General features: G+C 55.0%; 1 protein-coding gene across 2 annotated transcripts in view; it reads left to right on the plus strand.

The window, feature by feature from the left end:
* Positions 1–20: 20 nt before the first annotated feature.
* Positions 21–11,685, plus strand: part of Sipa1 (signal-induced proliferation-associated 1) — a 13,905-nt gene continuing 2,240 nt past the window's right edge. The window contains exons 1-14 of one of the 2 annotated variants that reach the window (XM_027408581.2): positions 21–129; positions 2,525–3,333; positions 3,873–4,000; positions 4,086–4,262; positions 6,660–6,834; positions 7,289–7,392; positions 7,658–7,815; positions 7,923–8,532; positions 8,834–9,108; positions 10,560–10,778; positions 10,882–10,993; positions 11,075–11,183; positions 11,271–11,372; positions 11,463–11,517. In XM_027408581.2, coding sequence (XP_027264382.1) covers positions 2,649–3,333; positions 3,873–4,000; positions 4,086–4,262; positions 6,660–6,834; positions 7,289–7,392; positions 7,658–7,815; positions 7,923–8,532; positions 8,834–9,108; positions 10,560–10,778; positions 10,882–10,993; positions 11,075–11,183; positions 11,271–11,372; positions 11,463–11,517 — 2,909 coding nt within the window. In that variant the 5' untranslated portion in view covers positions 21–129; positions 2,525–2,648. The remainder of the gene's footprint in view (positions 130–2,524; positions 3,334–3,872; positions 4,001–4,085; positions 4,263–6,659; positions 6,835–7,288; positions 7,393–7,657; positions 7,816–7,922; positions 8,533–8,833; positions 9,109–10,559; positions 10,779–10,881; positions 10,994–11,074; positions 11,184–11,270; positions 11,373–11,462; positions 11,518–11,685) is intronic. The other variant, XM_027408582.2, reaches the window with a different exon arrangement.

Raw genomic sequence — 11,685 nt, forward strand, 5'->3', positions numbered from 1 at the left:
ATCCCCGCCATGCACCGCCCCCATCCTGACACCGCCCCCAGGCGGAGCTGCCGCGCCGGGAACCGTGAGAGAGCAGGCTGCGGGACCCTGGTGCGCGGAAGGCAGCGGCAGCCAGCCGGAGCCCGAGAGGTACTGGCGGGATCAGGGAACTGGGAGGCACCAGGTTAGAGCTGGATACCCAACAAAGCGGCTCGGACGTGAACCCATGTAGTGTGGGGAGGGACGGGACTGCTCGCTGCTTTCACTGCCCGCACTCCCCAACCTCCTGCCCCAGTCAGCATGCTCAGTGTTCTGTCTCCAGCTGCCAGCTCGCACTCCCTCCTCTGCAGGAGCAGCTGAGTAGATTCATTGGCTCACAGGACTTCTCTCAGCAGCCCTGGCAACTGGCTCCTGCTGCTGAGTGTGTTTGGGGTTCCCCCTCTTCTGGGGCTCCCCTTCTCCCAGTATGACCTCTTTCCCAGCCTTTTCAATACTGGGTCTGGCCTGGGAGGAAACATCTGTAACGCTCCCTGGCAACAGACATGGGGTCGTGACCTCCAGATGTGCTGGGAAACATCCAGCGCCTCCTCCTGGGGCAGCCAGGCCTTCCGGATCCGTGGGGGCGGGGCGCCCCTTTCCCCCCTCAGTGACACAGGCTGCAAGGAATGTCCTGGCCTCAATGGACCTTGTGTGAAGATGTGGGATGGGGGGCAGAGCCCAAGTACACCCCTTCAGGCAGGGCCAGAACAAGAGGCAGCTCAAGGGCTGGGCTGTACACACTCACAGAGCTTGGCCCCGTATGGAGAAAGGCCTTCACAGACCCTCCCTGGTGTTTTCTCTCACTCTACTCCCTACATTGTAGCCTAAGGCCAAGCCTGCACGTGCCCACCGCTTGGCCCAGGGACCTGGGGCCTGCGCACTCCACACACAGACTTGGTTGGCCTGAGCTTTTCAGTTTCCTAGCAGTCTTCAAAGAAAACAAGAAGTTCAGCATCAGCGCTTGTCCTAGGAGAAGCCAAGTCAGGAAGACCTGAGGAGGAGGTCTACTCTTAATTAGTTCTGGAGGCGCAGCTGAGTGGTACCATGGGGGGGGGGGGCTCCCCATCCCCTCCTGGCCTAGTTCTACTTGATGTCACTAGATGTTGTATAAAAACTCACCAGCAGAGAGAGTTCCGCAGTGAGAGTTCCCATGCCCCTGCCCTAGCTGTGGACTCCATCCGTAGTTCACCCAGAGGCTGCCTCTGTGTTCTCACACCTTTGCACCTGCCTGGTTTGGCTTCACCACATATCCGTACTTAGCAGGTCCCTGGGGCCTTGGGTGTCTCAGCCTTACATCCTGTGAGACCTTGAACCAGAGACCTCCCCGGTCGCCTCCCAGACCTGCCCTACGCCTACACATACAGCGAGAGCAGGCAGGGGCAGCTCTGCCAAGTCCTAGAGCAGCAGTTCCCAACCTGTGGGTCGAGACCCCTTCGAGGGTCAAGTGATCCTGTTACGGGGTCACATATCAGATTATCCTGCATTTCAGGCATTTACATTACGATTCATAACTAGCAAAATTACAGTTATGAAGTAGCAACAAAAATAATTTTATGGTTGGGGTCACCACAATATGAAGAACTGTGTTAAAGGGTCGAGGGTCGCAGCATTAGGAAGGTTGAGAAGCACTGAAATTCACAGACCAGGTTCAAATTCTATTTTGAACAAGGGACTAATTCAGGCAAGTTCATCTCCTTAACCAGGCCTCATTTTGACCTTCTGTCCTACTGAGTTCAGACCTCCCTGTCCCACGAGGCCAGGTAGACAGACATCCACAGGGGCTCTGCCAGCATCAGCCCCTCTCTTGCCCTGAGGCATGGGCATAGTAACTGCAAGGGGTTAGTACTAGTCCTGTCTTTAGACCTGGGTGTCTTGGGTCCCATGACTGAGCTGTTGTGACCATAGCACCTTCCTCAGGATATAGGGGCCAAGCAGGGGGCTGGGCTGACTTGGGGCCACTTCCTGTGTTGAAGGAAGTTCTCTTGCTACTGCTTCTGACATGCAGCTACTCCAGGAGCCCTTGTGTCCTTGAGGTATTGAGGCTACGGGAACCAGGGCATTGAGACCAGGCCTTGGGTGCTCAGGTCCTCAGGGACCCTGGAGGAAGTGGGAGGTACCAGGGAGGAAGGTCTCTGGGGACAGGACGTCCTCCCTTTGTCAAGTGGGCAAGACCCAGACACCAGTGGCTGCATTGATTTCCGTCCCAGTGGAAACTGTCCAGTATTTGGTGATTTTGACTGTGGAACTAGGCCCAAGGTGTACAGGTGGGAACTGGGAGGCTCTGGTGCCCCTTCTGCTGCCCAGGCGTTAGGACCCTCGGAGCCAAAACTCAGCCCCTAGCCTTGTCCAGTGCTAAGCCTGGGAGGGGGCTGGAAACCTCAGCCCCAGGCAGACAAGGAAGTGGCCAGGAAAGCGGAAGCAGCTTTGATGGTCCCGGAGGAGGCCGGAAGCCAACTGGGGTAGTGGAAGACGGGGCTGGGGGCCTGAGTTCCTGTTTTCTCCCCAGGCACATCTGAGCAGCCCCCTCCTCCTTCAGGGCAGGAACCACTGAATCTCAGCCTTCTGGCTGGGCACCAAGGACCTGTCCCCACCAATGCGGCCCGGCCCTCAGAGAGTCAGGCCCACAGAGCATGCCCATGTGGGCCGGCGGAGTGGGGAGCCCTCGGCGGGGCATGGCCCCTGCACCTACAGATGACCTCTTTGCCCGTAAGCTGCGCCAACCCTCCCGGCCTCCACTGACACCACATACCTTTGAGCCAAGGCCAGCTCGGGGCCCACTCCTGCGCAGTGGCAGTGATGCTGGCGAAGTCCGGCCCCCTACACCAGCCAGCCCCTGTGCCCGTGCCCGTGCCCACAGCCACGAGGATGCCAGCCGTCCTGCTGCAACCCCTACTCGGCTCTTCACTGACCCACTAGCACTTCTGGGGTTGCCAGCTGAGGAGCCAGAACCCACCTTCCCACCAGTGCTAGAACCCCGGTGGTTTGCTCACTATGATGTGCAGAGCTTGCTCTTTGACTGGGCTCCACGGCCTCCGGGGACAGGAAGCCATACAGAGGCCAGCTCTGGGACCCAGACCTTAGCTGAGGACCAGACTGCCACCTCAGATCTACTGCTTGGGGCACCTGGCTTTGTGTGCGAGCTTGGTGGTGAGGGTGAGCTGGGGCTGGGTGGACCAGTGTCCCCACCTGTGCCCCCTGCTCTACCTAATGCGGCTGTGTCGGTCCTGGAGGAGCCACAGACCCGAACCACAGCTTACAGCCTGGAGCACGCAGATCTGGGTGCGGGCTATTACCGCAAGTACTTCTATGGCAAAGGTAAGAGGCAGGCGAGCCTGCAAGAAGCAGGAGAGGGTCTGGGTCAGAGGTCCCTGTGGTCTGCAGTGCATACAGTAGAAAGCTTATGGGCTGTCCTTTCCCTGTAAAGTCTCTGGCTGTACAAGGAGCAGGAGCCAAACTGGGCTCTAATAGCTCAACTCTAACCACCTTTTAAGAGCCAACGGAGTGCCCCTAGCAAATAGTTCACCCTTCAGGACAGTGAGCGGTGTCCTATCTCCATACTTGCTGGGGGAAACCTTGTTCTCACCATTATCGGGAAAAGAAGCCTCAGTGTTCTGAGAGAGAGAACATGAGCATTGGTGAAGCCAGGGCAGCATTTAAACCTGGGAACATTTAGGCGGTAGTTCCCAAGGTCTGGGACAAGGTGTGATGTGGGTGGGACTGCAAAAGGAGCAGGAGTAAGTCTCAGCACTGGGTAAGAGGGAGCCAAGGGCGGTACTTCTGTGGTGGGCGTGGCCAAGAAAGGATAGGGCAGTCTGTGGGTTTGGCCGATCACCCACTGCCCACCCCCACCCCAGAACATCAGAACTTCTTTGGGCTGGATGAGGCGCTGGGTCCCGTGGCAGTGAGCCTTCGACGGGAGGAGAAAGAGGGCAGCGGAGGGGGCACCCTACACAGCTACCGGGTCATCGTGCGGACCACACAGGTGGGCTGGGATCACAGGCTCAGGAGGTGGGTTCCCTCCTCCACAGTCTACACAGAAACTGAATGTCTCTACCACCCATCCTCAGCTCCGGACCCTCCGTGGCACCATCTCGGAGGACGCACTGCCACCCGGTCCCCCAAGGGGCCTGTCCCCGAGGAAGCTTCTGGAACATGTTGCTCCACGGCTGAGCCCCACCTGCCTGCGCCTGGGCTCAGCTTCTCCCAAGGTGCCCCGCACGCTGCTTACTCTAGATGAGCAAGTGGTGAGTGCCTGGGAGGAAGGAGGGCTCGGCTTACCAGGGAGATGGGTCTGAACTCAGCCTGACTAGCTCTCAGCTCCCTAACCCTGACCTAGGCAGGAAAGGTGATCTACCTCCAGCATTTCAGAGAGAAGGGTCGAAGGTCATCTGGGCTTTACTTGATAAAGGAGGGCTGGTAAAGCAGCCACAGTTTGTTAGGAATGAAGATCTGCGCCTGCAGCTCTGGCCTCTTAACTCAGGCTGTGTGTGCGGATTTTTGTTTTTGCTTTGTTTTTTGTTTTTTTAAACCTAAGGTGATTCTTCGGTACTTTAGAGTACTAGAAGGCCTTGTCTGACTGACCCTGTCCTGGCCAATTCGTTTTGCAGCCCCTGCTTGGTCCTTTCCCCATATAGCAGGCTCACTTCTATGAGCCAGAACTTCCTATTCCACTTCAGGACACTCAAGCTAGTTAAAAGTCCTCTACCCAGTGCTGAAAGCTGCCCAGTGGCCAGTGACTCTCCTCTCTTGCTTCTTTCAATGGTCATTGAACAAACACATCTCATGTCTTCACAGTGTCAAGCACTTGACCAGATGCTGAAATAGCTCCAGATGAGGTGTTGTCTCTGAATATGGGCAAGAGAGTTCCTGCTGAAAACCAGGAGCAACAGGGTTGGGTGAAAAGAGAATGTGGGGGTCCCTAGAGGGCACACAAATGGTGCTGACAGCAGCCGAGTTTTCACACTGTAAAAACACACATTCAGAACAGCACAAGCCTGTGTTTTCTGGGCAGGCAGGATTAACAAGGTTTTCTGAGCAGAGTTATCTAGAATGATGGTTTAGAGGTCTGATGTATGCCACAGGATGCTTTGTATGGGTTGGAGGCTTGTGGAACCAGCTTGGGGGAGGCCCTTTTTTTGGGGGGGGGTCTTGTAGATATTGGGAGCCACAGAGGGATTCAGAACAGATCTGAGAGGCACAGTGACTCTCTAGCTGCAACATAGGACCTAGGCTGTGGGAGAACAGGCCCAAAGCTGCAGTTGCTTGGGTTAGATATGGCGGCATAGGTGATAAGAAGGTAGCAGTCTAGAGTGGCTAGCCCTTTGTGACCAACTGAAGGAGGGGGAAGGTTGAGATCCCTAGCTTCTTAGTCCCTAGGAGGGTTTTGTTTTTGTTTTTGTGGGCCCAGGGACTCTTGAGGATGGATAGAAGGCAGAGAGCAGAGGAGTCATAGTTGAGGGGTCAAGATATTTGAAAGGACCAGGCATGATGGTACATTCCTTTAGTCCTAGCACTCAGGAGACAGAGGCAGGAGGATATTTGTGAGTTCCAGGACATTCAGGGCTGTGTAGAGAGACTCCATCTCAAATAAAGAAAAAGATATTGAAAAGGCAACGGTAAACTGGACCTGGAGTTTGGGAAGAGCATCTGAGCTGGAAGCAGCTTTAGAGGGAGGAGGGACAAAACGTGGAAACATGGGTCAGAATTTCAAGCAATATGAGATTCTTCTTGTCCCCTTGAAACACCAGGGCCAACAGTGCCAGGAGAATGCCGTGATGAGGCCATCTCTGTGTGCTATAGGGGGAGTTGGGACTTGGCGGCTTTTGTTGTTTGTTTCCTCCATCTCCTCTAGGGGACAGAAGCCTGGACCTCAGGCATGCTAGGCAAACCCTCAGCCACAGAGGTTAGCTATGAAAGAGGGCCGTGAGAGCTGGGTATTGGAGGTGAGATTACATTAATGGGTCTGTAGGGCACAGCTATCTACTATGGAAGACACTGCAAGAAGAAAGTGCAGAAAAGCCCGTCGTGGTGGTATATGCCTGTAATCCCAGTATTGGTCAGTTGAAGCAGGAGGATTGCAGTGAATTCAAAGCTAGCCAGGGCTACATAGCTAGACTCTGTTTTAAACAAATAAAAAATCCTGGCACATGACTATAATTCCAGCATTTAAGAGGTACACACAGGAGGATCAGGAGTACAAGGCCAGCCTTAGCTCTATAGTGAGTTCAAGTATAGCCTGGGCTGTGTACAATATTGTATCAAAAAGAGAAGAAGAAAAAGTGGGTACGGGGAGGGGACAGAAATGGCTTAAAACCTCAAAGGGCTGGGGTAAGGCTTTGTTGGAGCTGACGGAGGAGGGACATTTGTTGGGAGTGAAGGCATTTTGTATAGGGTCATTTTAGTGATTCATCTCTTTTGTCATTGGATAAGTAAATCTTCCATCCCCTCTCCTAACTGTGGCCTCCCTTACCCTCCTGAGCACAAGAGGGACAGGTGTGATAGGCAAAGACACACAAATGGCTCAGAGTTCCTACCAAGGCAGCCCAGCCCCCAGGCCAGTTGTTACTATTCTCTTCAACATGGCAGGGGTGGAGCTGGCAGAATATTGAAGCTTTTGTCTTCTGTTGTCCTGACCCTCTCAGCTGAGCTTCCAGCGCAAAGTGGGCATCCTGTACTGCCGGGCTGGCCAGGGCTCTGAAGAAGAGATGTACAACAACCAGGAGGCAGGAGCAGCCTTCATGCAGTTCCTCACCTTGCTGGGAGATGTGGTGCGGCTCAAAGGCTTTGAGAGTTACCGGGCCCAACTGGATACCAAAAGTGAGTTCCCTGGGAGGAGTCTGAAGGTTCAGGGGCAGAACTATCATCATTTTTTAGTCTGTGTTGGCCAGGGACTAGGGCTGAGGGTGGGGATTGAGCCGCAGAGCCCAGCTATGCAGCAGGGACAAGAGGCTGGGAACCCTGCTGCCTGAGTTAAGCCCAGGACACTAGCTCTCTGTTCCCCCCTAAGACCATTCCTTCCTTCTGGGTTCCTTCTATTTCAGCATGATCCTGATCCCTCTTCACCCCGTGGGAGCTGTAGCCTATGGGGGAGGGGAGGGAATTCACCAAGTGTGAGGCCCTTGGACTTCATGGCCTAGGCATAAGCTGGGGGCTTTAGGGGGTTGTCCAAAACTGGCTAGGGCATAGAGAGAAACAAGTTCAGCCTAGGACGACCCATTGAGTCACCCACACTCCACAAGTTCCCTTTGTATCCCCAATTGTCTGGCTACAGCGGATTCCACGGGCACACACTCGCTCTACACCACCTACCAGGACCATGAGATCATGTTCCACGTCTCCACGATGCTGCCTTACACGCCTAATAACCAGCAACAGGTGTGAGGGGTTGGGACAGGCCAAAAACTTTTTGGAAGCCATGGAGGGTGCTACTTGAGTGGCAATATCAGAACCTTGGCATGCGCTCTGCTGACCCCAGGCAGCATTCCCCTCTAGCTGTACCACCTTCCCCAAATACCTTCCTCAGGCCTTTACCAGAGGCAGGTGAGGAAACTATTGGTGCCCAGGCTATGCCATGCGTAAGTGAGGAGAGATGGGGGAGGGGCACAAAGCCCATCTCATATTCCTTATCTTTAACCCCCAGCTCCTGAGGAAGCGTCATATTGGCAATGACATTGTGACCATCGTGTTCCAGGAGCCCGGTAGCAAACCCTTCTGTCCTACAACTATCCGCTCACACTTCCAGCATGTGTTCTTAGTGGTGCGCGCACAGGCTCCCTGCACCCCGCACACTTCATACAGGTGGGTGCTAGGGTGGTCTCAGGTCTCCCATGGGCACCAATTCTTGGACACACATTCCCCACCTCCTCCTGCCTCTCGTTCCCTCACGACAGCCTTCCTCCACACAGGGTGGCAGTGAGCCGCACCCAGGACACTCCTGCCTTTGGGCCAGCACTGCCGCATGGTGGAGGCCCCTTCGCGGCCAACGCCGATTTCCGGGCCTTTCTGTTGGCCAAGGCACTCAATGGTGAGCAAGCAGCCGGCCACGCACGCCAGTTTCACGCTATGGCTACTCGCACACGCCAACAGTACCTGCAGGACCTGGCTACCAATGAAGTGACTACTACATCGCTGGACTCGGCTTCGCGGTTTGGGCTGCCATCTCTGGGCGGCAGGCGCCGGGCTACCCCTCGGGGCCCAGGCGCTGAGCTGCAGGCGGCGGGCGCGCTGATGTGGGGCGTCCGCGCGGCTCTAGGGGCGCGGGTCGCCGCGGGAGCGGAGACGGGTGGCCCGGAAGGCGCCGAGGTGCCCTGCTTGTTGGGCATCTCGGCGGAGACGCTGGTGCTGGTGGCACCGCGCGACGGACGCGTCGTCTTCAACTGTGCCTGTCGCGACGTGTTGGCTTGGACCTTCTCGGAACACCAGCTTGATCTGTACCATGGGCGCGGGGAGGCGATCACGCTGCGGCTCGACGGGGCGCCGGGGCAAGCAGTGGGCGAAGTCGTGGCACGTCTGCAGGTGAGTGAGCTCTGGGGACAGCTAAGGCCGCTGGGTGTGTAAGCTCCAGGAGCAGGTCACGAGCCTCCCAGGGTCTGTTGTGCGTTGCGGGTGTAGCCTCCTGTTAACTCCGTTAGGCTAGTCTGAGGGGGGAGAGGGGGCGACGCTTGTATAGGTGACTCCTGATCACAGGGCTCGAGAGACTGCAGCGATCAGGTGGGTCTCCAAGGCTCCTAGGCATGGGTGTGCTGGGGCGGGGCAGGGCAATGGTTCTGGGGAGCCACGCCCCCAAGGGGCGCCCTCACCCAGCCCCTCCCCTCAGTTGGTGAGCCGCGGCTGTGAGACCAGAGAACTGGCCCTGCCCAGAGACGGCCAAGGTCGCCTGGGCTTCGAAGTGGATGCAGAGGGTTTTATCACGCACGTGGAGCGCTTCACGTTCGCAGAGACCACGGGGCTTCGGCCCGGAGCACGCCTGTTGCGAGTGTGTGGCCAGACGCTGCCCAAGCTGGGTCCAGAAGCTGCTGCCCAGATGCTGCGCTCTGCGCCCAAGGTCTGCGTCACCGTCCTGCCCCCAGACGAGAGCGGCCGGCCGCGAAGGTCAGGGCACCTGGGATGTGGGGAGGGGGGAGGACCTGGCAGCTGGCCCGTTCGGTGCCTCCCATGCATGCATCATGAGCATGCTGTCAGGATTCCACGACTCTTGATCTCTGAATCGCTCTTTACTCATCTAGACGGAAGCTGATTAAGCCCTTGCTTTCCCTGCTCTAAAGATCAAACAGCTCCTTCTATCATTCCAAGACATTAGCTCCCCCACCCCATGTACACACTAATTCATCACTTACTGTTCTAAACCTGGTATAGGCAAACTTTCCCCAAAAGGCCTCAAATAGTAAATATTTTTAAGCTTTTGGAGCTGCCACAGTTACTTGACTCTCTTGTAAGAAAATGAATGTATGGCTGAGCTTCCACTAAAACCATGGAGACTGAAATTTTGGGATTTTGGATAGAGGTTACTGGTGGTAAACCCAATATAAAGTCAAAAAATTCCAAGTGGAAATGCATTAAGTCCAGACTATAAGTTGTCTGTTTGTTTGTTTTGGTTTTGGCTTTTGTGGAACAGGGTTTCTCTGTGTAACTGCCCTGGATGTCCTGGAACTCACTCTGTAGACCAGGCTGGACTTGAACTCAGAGATCCACCTGCTTCTGCCTCCAAGTGCTGGGATTAAAGGCGTGCACCACTCCCAATCCCCCATCCCTGGCTTCAGACTGTTATTTTTTACATGTCACAAAAGATTCTATTAATGTCGTTCAATTATTTAAACATCTAAAAAAAAAAAAAAAAAAAAAAAAAAACTAAGGCTAGCGAGGTGGCTCAGTTGCTGCTTTTGCAGAGGACCTGAGTTGGATCCCCAGTCCCCACATGGTTCACAGCAGCCTGTAGCTCCAGTTTCAGGGGTCCCATGCCCTCTTCTGGTCTGCACAGGCACCTGCACTAGCATGTGCCTGCCCCCTCCCCACACGTAAACACATAAATACAAATTTTAAGACACCTAAACAGTATTCTTAACTGATAAGAGCTTTAAAAACTGGCCTGTGTGCTAATAAAAGCAAAGGAGAGAAAAGAGAAAAGCATGGATTGGATTTGGCTCCAGGCAGTGCTATTGGAGACCAGCTTCAGTGGTGTGTGTGTGTGTGTGTGTGTGTGTGTGTGTGTGTGTGTGTGTTCATGTCCCAAAGAGGATGTGTGGGCACACCACAGAGCACTGTGGATGCTAATCAATTTATATTGCATTGTTTAAACTCTCACAGCCTACAGTAAAGTCAGTACTGTTACAGACATTTGACAGAAAAATTGACAGGTGACCTACCTAGGGTACATGGGGCAAAGCAGTAATGCTAACCTATGTCTGGAAAGTGCTCTGTTGCAGGCAAGCATTGGTGGGGATGTATGGCCCTCACCTCCTTGTGGAAGCCTCTGGCAGTAGCTGGAGTGGGTTTGATGATCTGGAGGGGCCTCTCTTGATGGTGCCCCCACTATCATCTTCCAGGAGCTTTTCAGAGTTGTACACGCTGTCACTGAAGGAACCCAGCCGCCGTGGGGCCCCAGAGCCAGTACAGGATGGGACTGTGAAGGTGGTCCTACTGCCCCCCACAAAGCAACTACTGCATTTTTCCCTGCAAGACAACAGTGGCCCTCCAGGGCCTGGGGATCTGACTGAAGAGAGAACGGAGTTCCTACATAGCCACAACTCCCTGTCGACCCACAGGTACACCCTCTGGGCTTCCCCACTCTGGCTCACCTTTTAGCACCTGGAGGCACAGCTCTAGGAAAGCAGCTCTCAGTTCTAAACCAACCCCTGCCCTCCTTAGCTCCCTGTCAGATGAGGCTCCAGTCCTGCCCAACACCACCCCAGACCTCCTCCTTGTCACCACTGCCAACCCATCAGCACCTGGTACTGGCAGAGAGACACCCCCCTCCCAGGTAAGCAGAAACGAGGCTATGGAGATTGACTGCAGCGATGACACTGGGTGTTACAGCCTTGCTGTTCACTTTTGCCTCCAGGACCAGTCAGGCAGCTCCAGTAGCCATGAGGACCCCAGTGACTCAGCCCCAGAACTGAGGGCCTCCATCCTGCCAAGAACCTTGTCTCTGCGGAATTCCATCAGTAAAAGTGAGTCTGGAGCCAGGGAATAGGACAGGAAGGAGAAGGTAGCCAGTTCTAGGGTTCCCCTCTAAGCCTTTTTCCTTTAACTGGCAGTTATGTCAGAAGCTGGCAGTGAGACCCTAGAGGATGAGTGGCAGTCCATCTCGGAGATCGCTTCCACTTGCAACACAATTCTGGAGTCACTGTCCCGAGAGGGTGAGGCCACTAGGGCACAGGGGAGAGGGGCCAGAGTGGGGTTCCTTATCCCTTTCAGAACTTCCCACACAGTTTCTCTCTCTCCTGTAGGACAGCCTGTCTCAGAGAGTGGAGACCCCAAAGGAGCTCCAAAGTGTGATTCTGAGTAAGGCTTCCACCCTCATGTAGCCTGTGTGTGTGTGTGTGTGGTGTGTGTGTGTGTGTGTGTGTGTGTTGTGTGTGTGTGTGTGTGTGTGGTGTGTGTGTGGGTATGTGTGTGTGTGTGTATGTGTTGTGGTGTGTGTGTGTGTGTGTGTGTGTGTGTGTGGTGTGT

This window comes from Cricetulus griseus, chromosome 3, assembly GCF_003668045.3.
Source record: "Cricetulus griseus strain 17A/GY chromosome 3, alternate assembly CriGri-PICRH-1.0, whole genome shotgun sequence".
Classification (NCBI taxonomy): domain Eukaryota; kingdom Metazoa; phylum Chordata; class Mammalia; order Rodentia; family Cricetidae; genus Cricetulus; species Cricetulus griseus.